The 26,232-nt window shown below is 38.6% G+C and overlaps 1 protein-coding gene across 2 annotated transcripts in view; it reads right to left on the minus strand.

The window, feature by feature from the left end:
• grin2bb (glutamate receptor, ionotropic, N-methyl D-aspartate 2B, genome duplicate b) overlaps positions 1 to 26,232 on the minus strand; it is a 188,222-nt gene that overhangs the window by 43,126 nt on the left and 118,864 nt on the right. For both annotated transcript variants that reach the window (XM_047365950.1, XM_047365949.1), the window contains exons 4-6: positions 23,805 to 23,948; positions 21,466 to 21,736; positions 20,274 to 20,466 (exon numbers count right to left, since the gene is read on the minus strand). In XM_047365950.1, the coding sequence (XP_047221906.1) occupies positions 20,274 to 20,466; positions 21,466 to 21,736; positions 23,805 to 23,948 (608 nt within the window). The remainder of the gene's footprint in view (positions 1 to 20,273; positions 20,467 to 21,465; positions 21,737 to 23,804; positions 23,949 to 26,232) is intronic.

The following is a 26,232-nucleotide window of genomic DNA, read 5'->3' on the forward strand; positions in this document are numbered from 1 at the left end:
GATATTTCTAAAACTGGCAGCCATAGCACAATCACTTAAGTGTCAAAGAGTATGACTCAGTGCTATGAATACTCACCGCTAGGCATTCATCTTCTTGCCAGCGTAATTACTAGGAAAGGAAATTTTAATCAGATCTTTTGTGTGTGATTGAGAAAAGAATGTCTAGTAGGGTGGAATGGCAGAAATTTTGCTTCTTGTTTGTAGACACAAAGATCTCCCTCTGTCAGGCAGGGATAGAGAAGACATCCAGGTGCTAGTCTGAATAATGTATTTCTCTTTGTTCTAAACCTGTGTTGGACAAGTCATCTGCTCAGAGTGCCCTCCAGGTTGTCAAACAGAGCCAGCTTCTCTCTCTGATGGAGTCATATCAGAAGAAGGTGATTCTGATATTATTCTTTCTTCTCTTTGCTTTTTATCTTAGTATTTTTATGTGTCTCTCATATATGTGTTTAAGGAGGTATTTAATGCCCTTCTTTAACCATTTGCATAATTTTACTGATTTTTTGCTTTTGTTCTGAGGTTTATACTCACATAGGAAACAAAAACACATTTATTTCTGAGATATGAAATCCATCAACATCCCAAATTCCAATAAGGTTGGGAAATTGTGTAAAATGTAAATAAAAACAGAATACAATGATTTGAAAATCCCGTTCATCCTAAATGCAATTAAATACACTATGAAGACAAGATATTTAATGTTCAAACTGACAAACTTTATTGTTTTTTGCAAATATTCACTCATTTTATATTTGATGCTAGTAACCCGTTCCAACAAAGCCTGGGACAACTGCAGCAAAAGACTAGCAAAGATGAGGAATTGTCAAAAACATCTGTTCGCAACATTTCAAAGATGAACAGGTTAACTGGAAACAGGCGAGTGTCATGATTTGATATAAAAGGAGCATCCCTGAAAGGATCAGTCATTCACAAGCAAGGGTAGGGTGAGGTTCACCACTTCACCATAGTCCACATTTCAAATTGTTTTTGGAAATCATTGCTTTCGTGTCCTCTGGGCCAAAGAGGAAAAGGACTATCTGGGTTGTTATCAATGCTAACTTCAAAAGCCAGCATCAGTGATTGTATGGGGTGTATTAGTGACCTTGGCATAGGTAACTTGCACATCTCTGAATGAACCATTAATGCTGAAAGGTACATACAGGTTTTAGAGCAACATGTGCTGCCGGCCAAGCAATATCTTGTTCAGGAACCTCCTCCTTATTTCAGCAAGACAATGCCAAGCCACATTCTGCACAACAGCCTGGCTTCATAGTAAAAGAGCGCTGGTACTAGACTGGCCTGCCTGTAGGAATCTCTTTTAAAAATATTTTTGTACATCAACAACCATATTAACGTCTAAATTGGTCTTTTCCATTGTGTTTGACATTATTGTCATTATTCTAATGTTGTAAGCTGATATCTATTGTTGGCTCACTAACCATTATTCCATTTCAAAGTGAAATATTTAAGTAGTACTTCAAATTAAATGTCAAGAGATCAAGGCAGGTGTAGACGTATGGATAGCACTAGGAAATGGAACACAGCTTAGCCTTTTCTTCTTTTTTTTAATCAGTTTTAGTAGTAGCCTTGACATTTTTGGCATTCAAAGCACAGGACTAGGACCACTACAAAGGTGACCCAGTTTGAAGCGTATGCCACCTGATAGACTGAGGAGGAAGAGGAGAACTGGTGGGAGTAAAGACAGAGTGACAAGCAACTAGAACTGAGAGGTGGAAGCATGGAAACACAGAGAGAGAGAGAGTGTATTAACTGCCTGGTGAATCCATATCAGTATATACGGCATATGTGTCAACAAGTGTAGAGCAGCGAAAGATAAGCGGGAATCATGGCTTTCATTCTCAGCTGCCTCCTTCTCTCCCACTTTCTCATTCTGATCTGTGGGCTGCCATCACCATGGAGATGCTATGCTTCTGAAACAATCCATCGGAGAAATAAATATCTTGAATGCAAGCAGTAAGAAGCGTGCGTGTGTGTGTGCAGACCTTTCAATTTCACCCATCATCATGTCCAACAAAGACAATAAATCTATTCACGAGTGAATGCAGAGAACAGATGAGGCTGAAATCTGCCCAAGATTTTATCACAAGTACAGCCCACTAAAACAGTCAGTGCCTCTATCCATTGTGTCTTTGATTTTATTTATAGAGCAACTTGCCCTCTTTAATACACATGTACACACAGACCCAAGCGGGCTAAATGCTTTGAGCGAGTCAATAATACGACCCAAGCCTCCATGAAATGCCTATTGCAGCATGCAGGCTGGCTAGCGACACCCCGAGTGCTGTAATGCGTGTGTAACATGGGATTAGCCTCCTAGGAAAAATCTCGGTTTTGAATAGAGGACAAAAATGATCAGGGTGGGTGTGGGCAGAGGCTCCGGAGGTCCAACCTGTTGCTACTGTAGCTGTGAGCCCACCTGAGGTTCTAAACGCTGTATAATGTCATTTAACATGTTGCCATGGCACCCACAACCACAGCAATTTTTATGCAATCAGCTGTGTTGCCATGGGAACAGTAATCTCACCCAAGAAAGGGAGACAGACAGAGAAAAAGAGAGCAAAAGGAGATTTTTTCTTAATTCCATGCCTGAATGTTTACCAACTTTCACTAAGTCTTCCACTCTCAGATCAATGTGAACATCTAACCTACGAGCAGCGTGTCCAACACGACTCATTTGGCCATGCATTAACCTGTGCCTTGGCAAAGGCTGATGCATGCTGTGAATGTACAGTGGATGAGGTTGCTCTTTTTTGTAGCCCTCTACCACTGATGTAGCTTTTATTTGTCGTTTGATCCTCCATCACATGTCAGAGCCCCCCATAATTCCAGTAGGAGAGAAAATGTAAAAACAACTAAGATGAGCCACTAATAGAACGTCATGCAGCTCCATCACAGCTATACGCTGCGCCTTGCTCGCCAACTGTTTCCAAACTAATCAGTGGCTGAGGGAATTTTTAGTTTTTAGTTACAGACATAATGAATCATCAGTCGCATGCATGTGATTCTCTTTTTGCTGTTTTCCTCTTTTTACAGCGTTCTAAATGCCTTTTTTGCTCTTATATATTAAAGTGGAGCTGAGCTAGATTACAAACTCTGTCGCTGCAATGCAGCAATGTAAAAATATACTGTATGTCTCCGCTGCATGTGACTTTAAGGTAGCGCGTGGACGTATACACACACCAACATACTGTATCGGCTTTGGATGGATGACTCATAGTTTGCAGAAGACCAACTTAGGAAGAGACAGTGTTAAGAGAGAAAATATCTGCTTCATGTGCTATAGAAGCTGGACAAAGACTACAAAAGACTGAACGACAGGGAAAAACTAGCAAAGGGCAGGTTATAGTGTATTCTAGGGTATATTTTCAGTTAACACAAAAAGCTTAGGAAATAAATATATATGTAGATAACAGCTACATTAGTCTATAGCCCATAAAGCTGCTGACATTTAAAAAAAACTCAAGCTAAAATGTTTATATCTGTGGGCTGGGCTGGATTCCAAAGATATGGACCCCTGGGCTACTGACAGGTCTGTTGCCTTACCCGCAGAAACTTATTTTACGCATGCAAATTACAGTGGATGGGTAGATAGATACAGATAGGTTTCAAGATCTTCAGGACTTGTCCCCATGACAGGGTTCTTCTGCAACAATCTTTGTATCTGTCCTTTTCAAAAAAGTCCTTATTAACACATCATGCATCAAATACAGTGATAGGGATTTCCGCTTTTCATAAACCTACTCAGGCAAAACGCAGACACACATATTCACTCAGACAACAGCAGATACATGTAAATGTGTGCAATTTGCTGTGAAAGAATCCAATGCTTTGTCAAGGAAGAGAAAAACAAATAGTTGGTACATGAGATTAGGTCAGCTGGTACCGTATTCCAATGATAGTTTAATCTATGTCCTGGGATGCTACATTCTCCCTCTGAGGCATATCTAGGCGCTTCTGTTGCTTCTTTAGAGCAGATTGTTTTTTGTCAAAATGAAGGACTACCATTATGAATTACTTTTAAAAGGTAATCGATTTTATACTTAATTATGTTTTTAAAATTCAAAATATGTCTACCAAGTATACCACAGTGGTGACACTTACAGGTTTTGTCATTATTAATATTAAGGGTACTTTTATATAATAAATCAAGAGGTCTGAGAACTGTTGCCTGGCCCCTGCTTGTAATACAGTACAGAAAATGTGAAGCAATCATAACATTTAAATATGTGCTTTATCCATCAACAGTAAGAGAGTTTCTAATGTGTCTAAAGTTGGTGACATGATATATGACCTTCAGAGTTGCTACAGATTTGGAAAGGTCAAGGTGCTCACACCAACAGATTGGTTCTAGCGTCCCGACTGCCAGATTGGGGATCACTTAAAATGACTTTGCCTGCTGACGGATCACAGATTACAGGACCAACTAAAGCCAACTGAACCCATCAAGCTCTTACACACAAAGGAGACACTTTGAACAAATGTACCAGTGAGTGGCAGTAATAGAAATTATGCTCTGAATATGGACAGCTTCTATTTTTGTTCCACTCCCCAATAAAATGAATGAGATGCAATTAAAAAAAGGGGCGTTTAGCCCAAAGTGACTCTGAGAGATAGACATAGTGAGAGTTTGGGACATTTATTTGAGGTTGTCTGTTTGTTGGCTGTAATCTAAACATTTTATTATTTCTATCTGAAAAAACAGCCTTGTAATGTTTGGGTTGAAACGCGCAAATAAACATTAAGAATGTATGATAAATAGCTTTATTATGTGGAAAATATTTAATTCAGAAATGTAAATTTGTTAAATTAAGTCCCATTACCTTTATGTGAATTGTTTCATTTATTTCAATAAGAAACAGTGAAAAAAAATAGCTATTAGACATTTTCCTGTGTGACTTGAGGAATTTTCATGGAAAATGTTGGTTTCAAATTTTTGTTCCTCTTTTGTTCATGTGCAGTGCTCTCTGTATTTACTAGCACTCCTGCCAAAGACTTGTAAAAAAATATTAAAGATTCATCTTTTATTGCAGAATCTCACACAAAACAAATCTTGAAAAAGTCAACCTTTATTTGCCTACATTTATTCAACAGATTAAAAATTCCACATGGTGTAAAAAATGGTTTGTAAAATCACCACAACTATTGGTACCCTTAAAAATTCCTTTTGAAGAAATTTACCTGATGCAAGTGTACATGTTTTTAAGTAGAATGCATAGAAGATTTTAATAATTCCTGTTTTTCCTGGGTATAAATGTGACATAGAAGAAAACGTATCATTCAAGTAAGGGAGATGTGTGCGGATTTTTACAAGTCAGGAAATGGCAACAGGAAAATAGGTATTCATCTAATCATATTCAAATCTGCAGTCAGAGACATAATTAAAACACCTGGAAAAACAAGGCTAGATGAGCACCCAAGTTTCTCTCTTCACCACGCAGTACAGTTAAACATCTCAAAATCTTGCTATTTTATTAGAGGAAAAAAATCTAAATGAGTCTATATTGAAAATATAGAACTGTGCAAAGGGTAGGGAGACCCCTGCATGTGTTTGCAATTCTGCAGCCTTGGATAAATCTATGCGAAGACTAACATCTAAACACTAAGCAGAGTACTTGAAAAAATCTCCTTTGCTGGTTCTCCTTAGGTGTAAACAATGTGAGCTCCATAGTCATGATTGGTGTGATCTCCTATGTCACTGACTGGCTTCATGCTGAATTTTAAAAGCAGCTGTATTCCAATTCTAAACTCCAAAATAATTGTATTGCTTATTTATTGAGTCATTCATTGCTTAAGGCCCAGCACTGAAAGCACACACACAAACACAGTAAAGATGTAAGGCACTGAGCCTCTTTTGAGCTGCAGCCTTTAATAAGTGAGTCCACAGGAGCTCCATGTGATCTAGGCCCACGAGGACCCACATAGAGCAGGACACATCAGACAGCTACCTGTGGAGCCTGAAGAGATCAAGCGTGCTTTAGAGCACGCTCTCATTTTGGATATGAACATGAGTGTGAGCGTCAGGGACAATGGCCTTCTGAAAATCCTGATCCTGATACTAATTTTTGTCAACTTTTTAGGAAACCATGTATGATTTTCCTTCCCCTTCACAATGATGCTACTTTGTGTAGGTCTGTCACATAAACTGCACATAAACTGTTCAGAGCTTTACCTTCAGGTCCTCCGCTACAGAGCACTGTTCGCTAAAACCAGCCGCCACAGAGACAGTTTCTTCCACCAGGCTGTTTCTCTGTTGAACATTCAATAGAGTACAAAACAACAGCATACAGATGTTGCAAATGCACCTTTTTATTATATATGTGTATATTGTACATTGTAAATATGTATATTCTGTAATACAACAACAAAGCCAAAGAGCAAAGTGTACCGGAGTCAAATTCCTTGTTTGTATGGATGAACTTGGCAATAAAGCTGATTCTGATTCTGATAAAATGTTAATAAAACATACTGATTACACTGGTTGCAACGTGACAAAATGTCTACAACTTCAAAGGGGAATGAAAACCTTTGCAATGCGCTGTACGGAATAATTGAGAAGGCATTAGACACTGTTTTTATGTTCATTACCTAAAGGATCAACATAGGATCCATAAGCATCAGAACTGTATCATCGTTACATAGTGTGCAGTATGCATATAGTTGCATACAATATGCATCAGATGCCTACAGTTTTCATGCAGGCATCTAGCTGCATTGAGTCAAGAAAAGGAAAAAAGACGTTTGAGCCGTGAATGTGCAACAGTGGTAATGTTCTCCAGGGTGCCGTTTTCATGCAAAGTATGCAAAGATTATATAAAAAAGTAAAAATATCGAGAAAAGACAGAATTTACAGTTGGCCTGGGGAGTCAAAAACAATCTGAACAAGAAAATATGCTGAACAAAACTACAAGCTTATCGATTTATGACATCCCATGGTTAAATGTGGTTAAAATGTTAACAGAAGGGTTGATCACCAATGATATATAGATATGACCTATGAAATATGAGTCACCCTTTTGTCTAATCAATATATTTAATTAACCCTCACTATAATGAAGACATAGGGTAAAGAAAAATGGGAATGTTAATGAAATATTAGATGTTTCAGACATGCACTAACCTTGAGCCAAGGCCCTGAAAGCCCTGATGGGATGAAGACTGGAGAGGAGAGTAATCTGTGTCTATTTTTATCAAGCTACAGGCTACATGGAGATCAGGGTTTTATATTGTCTGATTTATATACCATTCCTGTTATCTGCAGTAGCTCCTTATCTGCATACCAACGGCATGTCAAAGTTGCTTGCATCCTGCTGAAACAAAGCTATGTGGTATATTTACATGCTCATCACAGTGTTCGACTGAGCATCAAGTCATAACAGCTGTTATTAGTTGGTCTTGACTCTGACATTAACATCCACGTTGCAGGGAAATGTTAAGTTTTAAAATGTCCCTTATTGCATTAATGTCATCCAGCAACAACTGTCTCAGTTTAGCAGACACGTGTTGTTAACTTAAGTGGTTCCAGATTGACTCCCAGGGGATGGTAAGTGGGGTAGCTCAGGTTAATTAGGCAGGAAGACTTTAAGAAAACAGCCACTCTAATCCTGGATGAATTCCTTCACCTCATGACTGATTGTAATCTCTGGCTGTGTTTTTACTGAGTAAAACTGATATTCTTTAATGTGAGCTGAACAGGTAGAGCTCTTTGGTTGATCTGAAAGGTGAATTACCAAGACATTCAATGTAGTGCAAATGTTTTCACATTCTTAAACCCTTCCTCATTGGGCCTCATTACTGTATTTTATGTGGATTTTATTTTATATGGATTTTATTTGGATTTAAGGTGATAGACCAACGCAAAATGGTTCATCATTGCGAAATTGCAAAGCTGCTAGAGACATTAACTCAAGAAACATGCAAATGTAATTTCAGCAAAGGTGCTTTAGTCAGAGCGCTAAACGCAGATGCAAAGTAAATGTTTTCAGATTTTAATTTGTAAACAATTTGGAAAAACATTTCTCCTTTTTTTCCCCTCACAATCATGCATTACTTTGTGTAGAGCTTTTACATAACATCTCAATAAAATATACTGACGTTTATGGTTGTAACAGGACAAAATGTGGAAAAGGTTCAAGGGGTATTGATATTTTTGTAAATCACTTTATACATAGTGTTGGTTTGGCATTAGGGTCACTATCCCCATACAGCAAAGTAACCTGCTATCATTTTTATTCACTTCCACATGTGCACCAGATCCTTAGACCACAGGACTTCAAGATTTGTTTTAGGTGTTGTTCTTAAACAACATAACAACATGACATCTGGCAAGCAACACAGCAATGTCATTGTATCACAGCCCAAACTAGAAATGTAGCACAATTAGGTCAGGTATTTACACAGTAGCCTGAAACACTCTGTGAGTTACACAATGAATTGGAGAATGTATCTGGTGCACATGAGAAAGTATTTTTATTTTTGTCTTTCCTTGTCCCTTTATGAGCTCCATAATATTTAGAAACTTCAATCTAAAACATTTATTTAAATCCAATTAACAAAAAAACACATTTGTCCTTTATTTTAGTTCATGACAGAAAAACAAGTAAGACACAAACTCGTATCTTTTAATGTATTTAATAAAGAAAGATCACAATTAACAGTTTTATAAGAATGAAATAAAAAATTAAAACGAAATAAAGTGAGATGTTACTCACTGACTTTCGTTCTTTGCTTCATATGAACAAAACGCCTTTTCAAGGATTTAGCCAGTCATTTGACTGTCCTACTACACGTTGATTGGTTAACAAACAAAAGCAAATACAAAGGAAAACACGGAATTGCTCAGGGAAAAGCATCTATTGATAGCCTGACTAAATATACTTTCATCAGAGATTCTTGGAGGAGATACAGAAGCTCTTGACACCCAGAAGCACCCTGGAATGGCTTGCTCGCCTTCTAATGAATTTATTACATAGACACTTTCATTATGCCCATTAAGAAATGCAATAATGTTTACTTCCTGGCACAGGAAAACACTACTTTAAAGGGGATGAAAATGTCTACAGTGTGTGGATAAGAAACACAAAGATTATCTGATGATCCAGGTCTTCTTTCCAAGCTCTGGCTTTGAAATTAGCTGCCTAACACACACATACATGTACAGTACATAGTAGTATGGAAACCAGTGCAACAGCATTCTCACTCCTAGAACCTTTCCACATTTCATTACATTTCAACTTTTTTATAAGGATTTGATGTGATAGACCAACGCAAAATAGAGCATTGCTGTGAAGTGGAAGGACAACGATACAAGGTTTTCAAAAAAATGTGGAGTGCATTTGTACGCAGCCTTGCCTGAGTCAATCATTTGTAGAACCACCTTTCTTTAGAGTCACAGATGCACATCCTCCATTTCCAAGTCTTGCCACAGATTCTAAAATGGACTTAAGCACGGACTATGACTGGGTCATTCCGAAACAAGCATGCTTTAATCCAAACTATCTTGTAGCTCTAGCTTTACATTTTGGGTCACTGTCCTTCTGGGAACTTAACTTCCATTTAGTCTCAAGTCTTTTGCAGATTCTAACAAGTTTCCTCCAGGATTGCCGTGTATTTTGCTCATTCATGTTCCCATCAACTGTGATCAGATGAATTATGTTGGATTTTACTGGGTTTAATTTTAACATCTGTCTTCTGAAATTGGTATTACCTTATCTAATTACTTAGTTTTTGACTTTTCCCTTTAACTTGTGTCTTGGTCGGGGTGGTGCGTTCAGGGTGATCTAAACAGTGACTGAACAGAGCTCTGTGTGATATTCGACCTGGGATGTTGGTTTATACCCCAACCCAGCTTTAAACTTGTCCACAACTTTCTCCCTGACCTGTCTGCTGTGCTCTTTGGTCTTCATGATGCTGTTTGTTCAATAGCAGATTTAAATCCAGCTATCCACAGGATTTATTTTTAAAATACTACCTCTTCTAAAACAACTTGGAGCAAATCTTTCTGTTATCTACTTATTTGTGTTCTGTCTACAGGAAACGATGGATGGCCTCTGGGGAAGGTTATGTTTGTTGCTTTTTTTGTTGTTGTTTCTGTTGAGTATGTATTTATGTATGCATAGTTTTATGAGTGTAAATGCCCCGTGAGGTCAACAGCACCTAAACAAATTGGAAACTGTGACTCACTTGGGTCTCCCGTCTCTGTCCATCAGCGCTGACAGGATGTCATGCTAATGCAGCACGCATGCAGCCCACAGGGGCCTGTAGCCATTCAGGACCTTGCAGAGACATATGGCCTTATTATTGCTTTTGTCTCTGGAGGTCAATGTAGAAGAAATGGAACAGGCAAAATTAAGTGTGTGTGCAGCACAGGTGTTTGTGTGTGTTTGTAAGAGCCTTGCTATCCCCTGGTGTCGACATCAAGATCCACCGATCCACATTCTCCACCTTCACTCAGCAGGGAGGAGGGAAATGGAATGGCTAGTTAGAGAACACACACCCGCACACATGGCTCTCAGGTCAACGCAGACACACAAACAGCATGCTGCATCCCAAGTGTGTACCTGAAGGATGATTGAGAGCCAACCCTGTGTCTAAAAGTGTCCCTCGGGGACTGAAATATTCATGGTTGTAGTCCCATTGCTGTCTCAGTGCTGTTGGTGGTTGAATCTTAAACGGCATACATAAGTGCTCCTGTTATTACATACAAAAACAAAGGCAAAAGTTGCAGTGATACATCAACCTCCACCTGTATATTACCGCTGCTGTGGCAGAGGAGGTTGCATAATTTCCCCTTGAACTGCCATTCCTCAAACTGAACCTGACAGCCACACAAACAAACAGAAGATACAGGAAAATAATTTTAAAAACTGCTGATAAAATGGGAATAATTAGCTAACTGACGTAGTCTAAAACCTTATTTTTATAACAAAGAATTACAGCCACATATCTGAGCGTTTTCTCCAGTTAAACCCAAAAAGTTACCCTGCAGGGGCTCGCAAAGTATTCATACCCCTCGAATATTTTATAGTTAGTCATGTTGCAGCCCATGTTAGCAATGTTGCTGCTAACATCACTTTATCAGAAACTGGACCCATCCTGTCCTCCACTGCCTTGGCAGCACCGGCTTCAGGCATCGCTAGTTATACTTTTACATCAGATTTAGTTCCACTTTAGTGTATTTTGTTGGGATTTTTTGTTTTTTTTACAGTGCAACACACAATGGTACGCTGTAATCTAATTGTAATGTGGATGGAAAACAATGCATGGTTTGCAACACTTTCTAAAATTTTATATCTGTGCATTTGTGTTAAACACTTTGTAGAACCACATTTCAATGCAATTAGAGCCACACGTCTTTTGGGTGTGTTTACCAGATCTGCAAATCTAGAGACTTAAATTTCTGCCAAACAGCACAAGATCAGTCAGATCAGGTGAAGGCTGTCTTTGAATAGCAATTTTCAAGCTTTACAACAGATTCTATATTGGATTTAACAATGAATTTTGACTGGGCCATTCTAACACTAGCTTCCCAGTCTCCCCTTCATGACTTATGGCGAAGTTTAAATATAACTTTTTATGGCTCTTTCAACAGTTGCTTTCGTCTTGTCATTTCATGGCCAAATTTGTGGAATGTACAATCAATAGTTGTCCTGTCGAAAGCTTTTCCAATCTTGGCTGTGAATCTCTGCAGCTCCTCCATATTTACTTTGAGCTTCTAGCCTGATTCTGTGATGAATGCTCTCTTTGACTGGGCTGTCAATTCAGGTGGATGTCTTGGTAGGTTTGCAGTTATACCATACTCTTTCAATTTTCAAATTATGGATCAAACAGAGTTCTGTAGGCTGTTCAAAGCTTATGATACTCTTTTATAACCTAAGAGTGAATAACTTTAACACAACAGTATTCATAATCTGTTTGCTGTGCTCCTCAGCATCTAGTTTTTATTAGATTTTTATTTAATACAAATGCACACCACACTTTTCAGATTTCTTTTTATAAAAAACATATTTAAATTCCCTTTCACTTTAGAAATATGCACTACTTTGTGCTGGTCTGTCACGTAAAATCTCAATAAAATACATTTGTGGTTGAAACGTGATAAAAAGTGAATACTTGTTAAAGGCACTGTATGTTAAAGCAGTTTACCCAGCATGTGTCTCAGAGAGTATTTAGACGTTTTCTGAGTGTTGTTCTTTGCCTCTTTTTTTTTCCGTTAATCTGGTCGTCCCCGGGCAGTCAATGTGAATCTCTGATCAATGTGAACAGTAAAAGCAGGCCCTATGAAGTTAAATGAGAATTAATTATTGAATACTGATCCCCTTTCTTCCTATGTAATCAGCCAAAAAGCACAAGGAGGTTCAGAACAGGAAAAGAAGAATGTTTTCATTTAAAGATCCCTGTGGGTTAGGATAAAGATAAGAGGAGATTGCGTTATAAACTAACATCTGTGTTTGCTTTGAGTTTTAGGCTTTTATTGGCTGTGGAAATAAATTCCGGCTACTTTTTTAGTCAAACTGATAGCAACTTTCCCCAGCTAGGGACACAAATCAATCAGCACTATAGAAATAAGCCAGAGCGGTGTGAGACTTCATTTCGCCAAATAAAAAAAAAATCCCTGATCCAGATCTGGATCAAAAATATACATTTAAACTGGGTCATGCTCCACATCTGGTAAATCCATTGGTGCTTTTTGGAGCAACCCCACCAACAGACCTGTACACAATCAAGCAAAATAAGCAAACTAGCTGGATTGGCAGAAATCCTAATAGAATAGAAAGACACATATCTGACAATGTCCTATAAACCAAGAAAGACTGTATGTCAAGGCTATGATGGTGTCTGAGTTACACAATGATGGTCAATTTTTAACTCTTTGATGTGACCCAGCAGTTCAAAGTTCAGTCTTGTTTGCTGTCTTGCTTATTTGCCATCTATCTTCTTTACTTTTTCCTGTTTGCTTCTGCTGCTACCACTTGTTGAATAGAGAGATTATCCTTTTAGGACTTCTACTACTTGAAAGGAGACCTGCACTGTTTCATGCTTCTGAAGCACTAGTGTAAACAGCTAAACAGATTAGGTTGACACAAGACCTTGCTCACTAAAGAACCTGCACTTGTGTATCCCATGCAATAAGGGAAATGGGTTATTTTTTCACTACTTTAATGATCACATGGTACCTACAATGTCCAGTCAGCTCTGCTTCTGCTCTTTTTTTACGTGGTGTAACACACCACCTCTGCCGCACTAGACTTTAATGTAAGAAATTGTCTAATAAAACTATTTTGCCTATTTGTTTCTGTAGCCTCTTTTATTCTTCAGCCTGAACTCTAATAGCTGCATGAGAAACATCTTTCTGTTTGGCAGATGTGCCTTAAATCATTTACAGGAGTTGTAACATTAAAGACACCTTTAAGTAATTTCATCGGGCCACTTAAAACGTGATTTTAAAGTTAAGGCTACAAATAGACCTCATTTAGACATTTAGACTAAACTCTTAAATCTATTAGTGATGCGTCTCTGGTGACAGAGCCAGCTATTAGCATCCACTCTTTGTAGTGAACCAGACTATAGCGTGAGAAGGTCAATTCAGCAGCCGCTACTACTCAGCTCCTCTCAGAATCCATGCAGGCAAAGGCGGGACTTTATTTCAACAATGAGGCCAATCGCATTACAACATTATGTGAAACAAGGAAGGGAAGGACAGCGAGTGCAGAGGTTCAAGCCAAGTGCACAGAGCAACAACCAAGCCCAAAGAGCCGAATCTTTAAAAAGAGAAGGACCTCCCATAACTAACGTCTTCAAAGTTTAGACCACATCCAGCCAGTGCAGATAAACACATTCCGTTAAGCCCAAAACTGCTGCTGGCAGATTTAGATTAAACATTATTTTATTCAATCACAATATTTTTTTGACAGGAAATGAGACAGGAATATACCACAAGGCAATAAAAAAACCAAAAAAGGAGCATCAATTTGGAAAAACGTTATACTGTGTTTATACAAATTGTATTTGAAAAAATGGAATGTCAAAAAATATACAAACCCTTCTAAATATATGGAAAAATATTGAAAATATGAAAAAATCTTCATTGGCATTACAGCAATCAAACCCTTCTTATATTTGCTGAGCAGTATATTTCCACTGGTATTTTGATGATTCATCATTGGTGATGAGCTCCACTTCTTGATGGTTGAAAGGCTTCTTTGCCATTGCCCTAATCTTTAGCCCCCTCTACAGATTTAGGTTAGGATTCTGGCTGAGCTGGTCCAAAATGTTAATATTACTTCCAGAAGAAGCATGTTGCTAAAATCAAAGGTTGTTTAAAGCTGAATCTACCAGGGGTATGACTAATGTTGGGCCCAACACTGCAACCTCACATAAATATTCCATAGAATAGAAGAAAAGAAAATTAGCACCAATCACAAAGTCTATGAATCATGCAAAATTACGAGAAAGCACACGCAAACCAAAACACAGCATAATATATTTGTTCAGTTGTCGGAATGCCTCAGAGTTATTTAACCCACCTTTCATTTATGATATTGTGGTTTTTGAGTTTCAAGGACAAATAATAGCAGTAAGTATAAATATATTTGAATTTATTTATTGTACTGCAGATTAATATAAGAGGTGACCTGGATAATAAAGAGTTAAATTAGTTTTCCTAATAGAAAAACAGCCCGAATCATCATTTTCAACCACAGCTTCCACACTGAACTGCTCATTACCTCATTACCATGAGCTGGTTAGCCCATTAAGACAGGAACAAATGGTTATAGCACAGCTCTTGAGTTTGAAAGTTTTTGACTAAGTTTGTCAAAGTCTAGACTAGATGTTTACAGGCAATTCAGCCAAAAATTCAGCGACAGGCTAATGAACAGGTTACAGATATACACCCCTGATTCACATTTCACACTGCTGGATCAGAACCAGGTAATAACCTTCATAATGTCATACCCTTCAGACCTTCATAATGCAAGATGACAAACAGGAGCAAGAAAACCAAAATTTAGCAAACAAAGGATCTTCCACCTTTTAATGTCCTATCTTTTTCTGCTCCCCTGCGAGGTCCAAACAGGCAAGACTTGTGGCATTGGCAAGATACGTGGCATTTGAAGACATTATTTGGCTTTAAAGCCCCTCTCTAATAGAGGCTGTGCTATAATTACTGAGCTGCAGTCAGCATCATCAAGGGTCTTAATTTGGGTCAAGGATCTGCCTGTGTTTTCATTAACAGCCCACCGGATCCTCTGGCCCAGCGCAGGTGGATTTATTATGCGTCTCCCACTCAGCATTTTTTGGCCCCTTCCCATTCGGATCTATTCAGAAATGTAAAATGACCTTGTTGCTGCATCCAGCCTCAGCATTGATCCCTTGTTGCAAAAGGCCTTGTTCATCTCAACAACACTGCCACACTCTAAGACAGAGAGTCATTTTGTCTTATCCAATAAGGGGGTCATATGGATAATGTAGGGTAATATGAATGCTTGACAGAAAATGACATGAAAGTTAAGAATTAAGTTAAGCTTATGCTCATAAATGTTTGATCAGGTATTAAAAAGTCCGTTTCAGTTTCAGTGCAGTTTTCAATATATTCTTTATTTGTTTTGCCTCCTACTCTACTTACAGCCTGCAAGTGATAATCCTCCAGCACCAAATGCAAATACTTGCAAGTTCTTCCTCTCTCTTAAGATGGAAGTAACACATGCCTCCAGGATTTCATAACATATGAAACTGAATTAGTATTTTAATTTTACATGGATTAAGCCAGCCTCGGTTTTCAATGTGATACTACAACTGATTTTAAAAACCCAAAGATACTACAGTACAAACCAAAAGTTTGGACACACCTTCTCATTCAAAGAGTTTTCTTCATTTTCATGACTATGAATATTGTAGCTTCACACTGAAGGCATCAAAACTATGAATTAACACATGTGGAATTATATACTGAACAAAAAAGTGTGAAACAACTGAAAATATGTCTTATATTCTAGGTTCTTCAAAGTAGCCACCTTTTGCTTTGATTACTGCTCTGCACACTCTTGGCATTCTGTTGATGAGCTTCAAGAGGTAGTCACCTGAAATGGTTTTCTAACAGTCTTGAAGGAGTTCCCAGAGATGCTTTGCACTTGTTGGCCCTTTTGCCTTCACTCTGAGGTCCAGTTCACCCCAAACCATCTCGATTGGGTTTGGGTCCAGTGACTGTGGAGGCCAGGTCATCTGGCGCAGCACCCCATCACTCTCCTTCTTGGTCAAATAGCCCTTACACAGCCTGGAGGTGTGTTTGGGGTCATTGTCCTGTTGAAAAATAAATGATGGTCCAACTAAACGCAAACCGGATGGAATAGCATGCTGCTGCAAGATGCTGTGGTAGCCATGCTGGTTCAGTATCCCTTCAATTTTTTATAAATCCCCAACAGTGTCACCAGCAAAGCACCCCCACACCATCACACCTCCTCCTCTATGATTCACGGTGGGAACCAGGCGTGTAGAGTCCATCCGTTCACCTCTTCTGTGCCGCACAAAGACACGGTGGTTGGAACCAAAGATCTCAAACTCGGACTCATCAGACCAAAGCACAGAAATCCACTGGTCGAATGTCCATTCCTTGTGTTCTTTAGCCCAAACAAGTCTCTTCTGCTTGTTGCCTGTCCTCAGCAGTGGTTTCCTAGCAGCTATTTTACCATGAAGGCCTGATTCACACAGTCTCCTCTTAACAGTTGTTCTAGAGATGTGTCTGCTGCTAGAACTCTGTGTGGCATTGACCTGTTCTCTAATCTGAGCTGCTGTTAACCTGCAATTTCTGAGGATGGTGACTCGGATGAACTTATCGTCCGCAGCAGAGGTGACTCTTGGTCTTCCTTTCCTGGGGCGGTCCTCATGTGAGCCAGTTTCTTTGTAGCGCTTGATGGTTTTTACGACTGCACTCGGGGACACTTTCAAAGTTTTCCCAATTTTTCGGACTGACTGACCTTCGTTTCTTAAAGTAAAGATGGCCACTCATTTTTCTTTACTTAGCTGCTTTTTTCTTGCCATAATACAAATTCTAACAGTCTATTCAGTAGGACTATCAGCTGTGTACTGTATCCACCTCCAGCACAACACAACTGATGGTCCCAACCCCATTTATAAGGCTTGAAATAGCACTTATTACACCTGACAGGGCACACCTGTGAAGTGAAAATCATTTCAAGTGACTACCTCTTGAAGCTCATCAACAGAATGCCAAGAGTGTGTGGAGCAGTAATCAAAGCAAAAGGTGGCTACTTTGAAGAACCTAGAATATAAGACATATGTTCAGTTGTTTCAAACTTTTTCTTCAGTATATAATTCCACATGTGTTAATTCATAGTTTTGATGCCTTCAGTGTGAAGCTACAATATTCATAGTCATGAAAATAAAGACAACTCTTTGAATGAGAAGGTGTGTCCAAACTTTTGGTTTGTATTGTATATTATCATATTGTGCCTCACCATACAGAGATTGTGACTCGAATTTGAGACTCCGACTTGAGTTAAAAATAAAAGACTTCCGACTCGACTTTTACTTGTACCCTAAAGACGTGAGACTTGACTTGGACTCCTGGTCATGTAATGAGGAGTGAAAGGAAGCCAGTATGTGAGCTTCAGACTGCAGCTGCTGTGCATATTTTACTGTGAAAGGATGCACTTCATTTATAGCCAGTGAAGTTGGTGAATTATTATGGGATGTTAATGGCTCACAATCTGTTCACTTTAGCTGCAGCTTGACAATAAATTAACCCATGAATGTCTCTCCATTTGAGTGCTATATATTAAATGACTTTTGATCATTTTAGAACAAAAGAAACAAAAACGACATCTGGCATTCTGTCGCTGCTAGACTGAAAATATCAAAATAAAAGCACCTTCTGTTCTGTTCATTTAGAAGTTTAACACTTTGTCTCATTCATTATGTTGTTATTTATACCTTAAATGTTAACATCTTCACTATTTACAGTTGAGAGCTAAGGTTTAAAATGTGAATAAAAAAAAAGAACTTTGATTCATTCTGAAATTCAACATTCATGGATTTTAATCTCTTTCTACTACGTTTCTTAGAGCATAAATGCTTATTTATATTTTTAACATATACATTGGACAATTTTCAAAACAATATAAAGCTGCTTTTTAGCAGTTTTTGCATGTTGAATTAAATGTTAAAGTATGGAAAAACAATTGAATGATAATCATAAGGACAAACAGTAGAGGTTGGGATTCCACAGTGATGCAGGTTAGAGCTGCTCTAGATTTCATGGCTGTTTCATGTACTCGCGTACTTGTGAAACATCATCAACGGTAGCCGAAGTACTATTGCAATTCTAAGTAAGTACGCTCAAAGTGCCCGGATGTATTCTTGTTCTGCTCATTTCATCGAGGATGCATCGATGCATGCGGACATGGGTAAGCTAGGTTTTCCATAATTCACTGCACCACAAGCAACAGACAATGGAGAAAGCCTTCCTTACAATACCAATTAATTTTATTTGTTTTCCTAGAATTTGTTTTTGGCATGTAAATTCATATAAAGAAAAATATTTTAATAGAGTACCCATTAACAATCAAAAGGAGCTCTTTCAGCTTTCCTTCTACATAAAAGATACACATTAACCCAAGATTGACTTTTCATGTAAACCTAACTTACTGGAGTGTGAACTCATTTTTCATGTTTAATGCAGACAGCTCCACAGGAGGAGAGACCACAGTTCCAGGTTTGGTTGCAGTTTCCCAGAAGCTCCCAGTGATCCTCTTCACCATTGTGTCCAGCCATCGTCTGCTCCACTTTCTTGTCATCTTATTTTACATTTTCAAATTATATTAAATAGCCCATGATTAAACAATCAAGCTATCAATTTCCTGTACTTGATGGCTGATTATCGGTTGTTTTTGTTATTCTAATAAAGACTTTACTGCAAAGATTTTGTCTCTGTTTGTGCTGTAATTATCTGATATGAGTTTACCTGAAAATAATTAAAAAGAAAAACATGTGTGTTAATCAGTGTTTAGTAGTTATTGTAAATGAATCATGCCGTTGTAGAACAAAAACTCTGGCTAGATACAGGTTGGTACAAAATTAGGTTTAAAGTAATTCTTTAAACATTTCCTGCATTTCCAGGTCAACTTAAGGAAAAATGTAATTAATTAATCAACTGTATAACTCTAAAGCTGCTCCTCATCTTCTGTTATGTGTCAATTAAGACAAACAATAATTTTTAGGAGACAATCATTAAACCACCATTATTTACTCAGTAAAGCTTTATGATCAAGAAATAAAAAACCTGACTCATTATAAGTTCACTATTTTAAAATATTCCAACTTAGTGCTGACACTTCTTTCTAAATAATTATATATATTTGATATTCGTCAAATTGACATCTTTTTCATAATCGCATTCCCAAGTAAAACAGAACCATTTATTGAAACTCCAGGAAAGATCCAGCTGAGCAGTGATGTCACTAGGTACACTCTGTTCCAATTGCAGAACTACCGAACCGTATCCTTGCGTTCTCGCTAGAAACATACTTGGGCACTTGGATATTGAGAAACGGCCATTGATTTGATGAGAAGATGTTTATTTTAGCCACATTGATTTGAAACTTGACTTGGACTTCAGACTTTATTTGAATTTGGAAAAAAAGACGACCAGTGAACATCTCTGGCACAATTAGAAATTAAAAGCACAGTTCAAAGTGAAGAGGCTCAACATGACATTGTTCCTAAAAACATTTTTATGTAATTGCGTATTACTTTAAATAACACATTAATAGTCAGTGGTTGCCATGTGAAGATAATTTCTAGTTTACAAGTTCAAATTATGCCTTGTTCAGCTGTTAGCTCTAACAACTTCAAAATGTACCACATTTTTACCAGAGAGAGAGAGAGAGATAACTCTTACTGATAGTAAGTATTGTTCTTTAGTGACAAAACTCTGTGGGTGCAAAGCCTCTCAAATATTACCGAGCATGAATAAAATAATTGACGTGGTTCTGAATGAGAGAGAGCTTCATCTTAGCAAACACTGCTTGGTTAATACTGGCTACATTATCCTGGTGTGCCAACATTTTTGGGGAACATCACCTGAGACATGAAAGGATTCCTATACTTGGTTTTGTAAAAGGTGAAATAAGGAGACAAGGGTTGTTAAAGTTAGTATGAATGGCCATTAGGAGGAAGGACATGTTGTTTTTGCACCCAACCCCATCCCCCCACCCCCCATCTTGCAAGCACTGACTCACTTCAAGATTTCCTTGGAGTGACCGGTGCTGGAGCCCTTTTTGTCAGGCGTCCCGAGGCAGCTGGACTTCATCAGGGTATGTGGCCCTCGGTCCAAGATCATGGTTGAGGTTGCCGTGGCAATGACAGCCACTGCGTCACGTACCCTGGCCTCGGTGTTGTAGTCCCATTCGTCATATGACACAGAGATGAGCCCTAAGAGAGAGAGAGAGAGAGAGAAAGAGAGAACAAGAGATTAGGTGAGAGAAAGGTACGATTTAAGAAAAAGGAAACAAAAAGAGGAGAGAGAAAGAACAGTGTGAGGATGAGGAGGGAAGATGCAAAAAATAGCAGGCAGAGAGCTGTTAAAAATTCCCAGAGGATGAAGACTTACACAAAAAGACCTAAGCATTTTGCTAGAGACGCTAAACTAATAGTGCAAATATAAATGAAACTCTCAGTACAATGCAGAAGAGATCACTCAAAGTCAAGTATCATAATACACTTGAAAAAAAGGCTCCTACAGGTTAAAAATAGAAAAGATAGCTGAATAGAAATATCAGTCTGGACTGTGAACCCCACTCCAACCGCCCACTTTGTTACACTTGGCTTTTCAAGCATGAAAAACTGCTTCCTATCAAATGTCAACATTCGTTCTTACACCCAAACAACCTTTCAGGTCATTTCTTTCTTTCACGGCTAGTTTGGATTATGTCCTCATTTTCGAAAACTGCACCGTAAACGTATCAGAAAAAGGCAAATCTAGATTTTTCAATCATCACTCTGAGTTTTATTATCATTTTCCTTGTCCAAGCAAATGAAACGAGAAAGGTAAATTCAGACAAAACACTTAAAAAATGAGAAGAAAGGTTTTCCATAGAGCCACTGTGACAGAACCTGATGCTCAGGAGAAATCATTTATCTGGGGATTCAGATACCGATGGGTTCCTGCATGGGCAGGTCTCAGGTTAAATTTATTTGACATTACAAATAAGCACTACTAATTTCTACATTTTGTCACGAAACAACCACAAAGACTAAGGTTTGTGTTCGAAACGTGACAAAATGTAAAACAGTGGGTATGAATACTGCTGCAAGGCTCTGTATTTGGGATCAATGAATTGATTCCTGACTGTGTAGCAGTGACCCTTCACTTTTCTGCCTCCTAGGGTCTAATTACATGGTACTGATATGAATGAATAATTCTTGGCATACCTATAGGGAAGACAGATGGAACATGGTCTGCATCACCGGCCACCAGCGAAGGCACAATCCAGGTGTAGCCATAACCTGTCAGGCCTACGGAGTGGGCCACTTCAAAAATAGTGGTCGCTTCCTCCTTGGTGCAGTAGAGCAGAATAACAGGACTCTGCAGTTTCTTCATCTGATTCTGGATCTTGGAGTCTCCATCGTCCACAGACATGTCCAGCAGGATGACTTCTTCTAGCTCCCAACCCACAAAGCTGTTGTCAATGGTGCTGCGGACCTGGTTTAAAAAGGAAGAGATGAACTGAGAAAGTGTAGGCTACACAAAGTCATTGGAGCTGTGGAAGAAATGTACTGGAGCAAAACTGACTGAGATGTCTCTTCCTCCACCTTCTTCTTCAGCTCCTAGACCTGCTTCACAATTATTCTATGCACATCCCTTGAGAGTTGGAAGGAGCAGTCAATGTTATTTTTTTAACACAACCAAAATATGATGAGATAATCTTTCTCCCAAAAGATTTAGGCAGTAAAGGAGCTGAGCTGGTGGCGCTGTGGTACACCGATAACATAACAACGCATGAAGATGGAGGTTCTTTGAGACCTTAAGTGATTTTAATGATATTCCAGAGAGTGTTGGGTTTTCCCCAGCTTTATGGAGTAGGCCACTACAGCACAATGTATCGCCAAAATATCATCATGGCAATATCAGTGTGTGCAATATTCATGTCACAAAGGACTATTTGGAGTGCAGTAAGTGTTGGCTAATAAATTCCAAGTGTTATGAACTTGCAATTTTCATGCTAATGTAATATTTAGCCAGTTGGACTGAGTGTCATGGCAGCAGATGCTCACACTGGACACTAATGACATCACCCCAAATGCTAAAGGCCTCAGAGTGATGGAGGCACAGGTGAGGAAGAGAGGTAGGAAGAAAATAGGCAACTGATATGGTCATCACAATATTTATCATTATTATTGCTGTTGCAATATTTTAATATTTTAATAACACCATGCAGCCCAATAGGCTACGACACTTTTCCCTCATTTGTTGTTTCAAGATATTTTCCTCAGTGAAAAAATTGGAGATCCACCCATCACTCTTAAAGATGAACACATACCAGGATCGCCACGGTGCATCTCATCAATTAACGCACATAAATTGGCGCCTGAAACTTGTGCTGAAGTGTGCCATCGCAGGACTGTTTACTGTTTTATCAGAACAACCAACATTTATGCACTGAACGGGTTCAAAAACAGGTTCTGGTCTGCAGCTGAAGCTCCAAGCCTAACAAAATAAAAAAACTCATCTGAGTGTGGATTGTTTGATATGAAAGAGTATAATATTCCACAGGATATGCTCTTAAAAGCCACTACTACATTTCACAGGTTTTTACTTCTATAGATTTTATAAATAAAAGGTAAAAAAATAAATAAATAAAGATATATTATTCTAACGGTAATATTCTACGATGTACGAATGCTATACAGACTAATTATTGTTTTTCTGTTTAAAGTCAAAGGAGTCTGATCCTTGCTTTAGATATTTGTGTAAATAATGTAAAACCGTAGTATTTCTACTTGCTACTCGCATACCAGAAGCATGCCATACTAGCCTATGTCTTTTAGCTGTACAAAAGGGTTCTTTTATTTTATTAAAACTGTAAATTATGAAAAACAAATGTTCACAATCAGTACTCGTCTGCTTTTAGAAAATCATATTTTACTCAGAAACTTTGGCCTTTGGTGTCTTAACCTTTGCATGCCTCTGCATTAGTCAGTTGATACAATCTGACCACTGTGAAAAAGCTCCTGAAATATCCTTTTTTATATTATTTTCTTCTACTACTGTCAAATGGATTGCTGCTTTAGCGTTAAAAGCATAGACGCCTGACACTGCTGCAGAATTACTATAAAGTTTGATTAGATGGCTTTCTGTGACGTTGTCCTGTTTCTCAGACGTTCTGAGTTATTCAGGAGCTCACACTATCCCTTTTTATTTTGAAGAGTCTGTTTTCTGCCTCAGAGATAAGCAGCCTGAAGCTGCACATGTTCAGCCAGTCGGCCTTCTCCATTAAAGCAAGGAGAAAATGGAAGGAGCTATCCACTTGGAACAAATCCTGCCAAACTTTATCATTTTGAAATGCTGATAATTAGGGCTTCAGAACCAGGAGATATGTGCCAAGAGACAGATGAGTTTAAGACCATTTCGGCAGCTGAACGGAGTCCTGACAGAATAAATTGCAAAAAGGGAAAGATAAGGATAAGTGATTTGCTTGGACTGTAAAAGAACAGAAAACATTTACTGCTGTGGGATTCCCAGTCTCAAAAGCCTCTGTCTGTGTGTTTACCTTGTTGATGAAGTCCTGGTAGCCGGGGTAGTATGTGGTGACGATAGAGAAGATGTACCAGTCATACTCCTCCATGATGTTCAACATTACAGACGCCTGCTGCTCGATGGAGGGGCCAAACTGGAAAAACATGGAGTGGTCGTCCTGGAAACCAGAGACAGGGACAATCAGAAAACAAGGTCATGAGTCATACAGCATGAGAGAGAGCAAGAAGGAAGGGCAGGGATGATTACAGAGTGTGTCCGGCTCCTGAAAGTCTCAGGGACAAATGAAGTCCTGTTTGTATTACTGAGATTTTTTTCTATTTGTTTGATACAGAATATGAGAAAAGTCATGTTTGTACTCCACATAACTAATTCAGTCAAAGTTATTGGTGAATATTAAAATACCCAATCTGGCATTTGGTTACTAAAGTATTTTACCCCTTCAATGTATTCATGTTTTTGTCATGTTACAACCACAAACTTTTTAATGTGTTTTCTTATGGGAGTTTCATGTTATAGGCCAACACAAAGCAGTGCATAGTTGAAAAGTGAAATGTTTTTAGAATATTGATGAAAATAGGAAAAGTTGTGGATATGTAATCAGCCCCTTTCAGTTTGATACCCCTTAATAAAATCTGGTCCAATCAATGGCCTTAAGTTTCGTTTGCAGTTTGCCACAAGTTATAAAGGGTTCACAGCAAACATGGGGAAGAAGGTACTTTCAGTCAAGGTGCAAAACACTACGTGTGGTGGAAAACAGACATGCCATCCTCTCGGTAAAACATGGTGGTGGCAGCAATATGTTGTGGGCTCAGAAAAAAAGAAACCAGCATGAATATGAATATTATGAATATGTATACAAGACACTTCACCTGTATTGTCAAGCATCTCATTTACAGACATTAATCTTTTTTAAAAAGGCATTCTTGTTATGAGAGAGTCAAGAAGAGATATAGCAAAGATCTTTTGTTTTCCCTTGACGAGCTTCTTTGGCGCTAAAATATCATCAAGGACTGGTCAGTCACTCATTAAAACGCAGACAGGAAAGAGATAAAGATAGGACCAAAGACGTCGACATTTATTATTTAGGAATGCAAACAACCAGAGGCGACGAGCTGTAATAAGAAGCTCATCCTGTCAGTTAATTTTCGTTTGTAAAGAATGAGACGTACTGCTGAGAGGTGATGAAGATGGGGGGGGGGGGGGGGGGGGGGGGTATGTAATGACCCTTTATTTAGCCTCGACGGTCTGTTTGTAAAATGATTGAAGCCATTTACTGAGCATACAACATTAAATTGCTTGACTGCTCTAAATGCTCTAAATTAATGTATGTATTAATGCTAATAAGTACACACACACATATATATATATATATATATATATATATATATATATACATATATATATATCAAAAGCATTTGTCATCATAGAGGTAGGCCTGGGTAGATGCACTCATCCTTTCCCACCATTTCCCCACAGGGAAAAAAATTGATGTGTTCCATAGTTTTCACTGTAATGATATGGTTATAGCCAATCACTGTCAAACGATGGTGGCGGGATTGGTAGTGTTGGAAATATTTGTCTGAGTAGTGTGTGTGTGTGTGTGTGTGTGTTTGCATGTCCAACGCTGACATATTATTTATACTGGCAGTATGGCAGTGCGTACACTCGGACGTGATGAATGCTTTTACTCATGTGATTGGCACCCTGTACATCACACTTACTTTAAAAGCCATAGTTGTTTAAGCGTTCACCTCCAGTAGTGCAGGTTTAAATGACTCAATGATTAGTATTATGTGGACTTTACCTCACCCATTAATTTTCTGTTATTCCTTAACAATGCCAAATGTTACCTCCCCTTTGACATTTCCCCTGGGTTGTAGAGAGTAAAGCTGAAGGTGTCCTGATTTTCCTTCACTTTTGATGGAGTGTTTCCTTCCACCAAGTATTACCTAACCAGTCCGAGCAGCCTGGTATGCTAAAGCTTTGAAATCTGTGCTGTTATAAATGTGTTGAAAGTGTGAAACTTCCTACGTTTGATTCTAATTCAAACTGTCTAAAGTTTGCTGGATGTTTAAGAGATCAGACAGAGATCCTCTGTGAACATGAACTTTCCAGTCTCGCCACAGCTTTTCATTTAGATTTAGGTAACAAAATGTCTACCAGTTTACCAGCACGAATACAAGAGTCAAAAGTTCAGCCCACAGACAGTGTTGAGATCAGGGCTTTGGGAAGGCTTAATCTTACCCTTCTGCATGCATTTCAAAACCAGTTTTGATGAGTATATGGGTAAGAAGGGTTGAGCGTGGTGGCTGGTAAAAAGGTGTCATGGTCAGACCAGACAAAGATTGAGCTAACTGATCACATATGATGGTGGCACGACAGACAGACAGACAGACAGACAGACAGACAGACAGACAGACAGACAGACAGACAGACAGACA

This window comes from Girardinichthys multiradiatus, chromosome 5 (genome assembly GCF_021462225.1).
Source record: "Girardinichthys multiradiatus isolate DD_20200921_A chromosome 5, DD_fGirMul_XY1, whole genome shotgun sequence".
In the NCBI taxonomy this organism is placed as follows: domain Eukaryota; kingdom Metazoa; phylum Chordata; class Actinopteri; order Cyprinodontiformes; family Goodeidae; genus Girardinichthys; species Girardinichthys multiradiatus.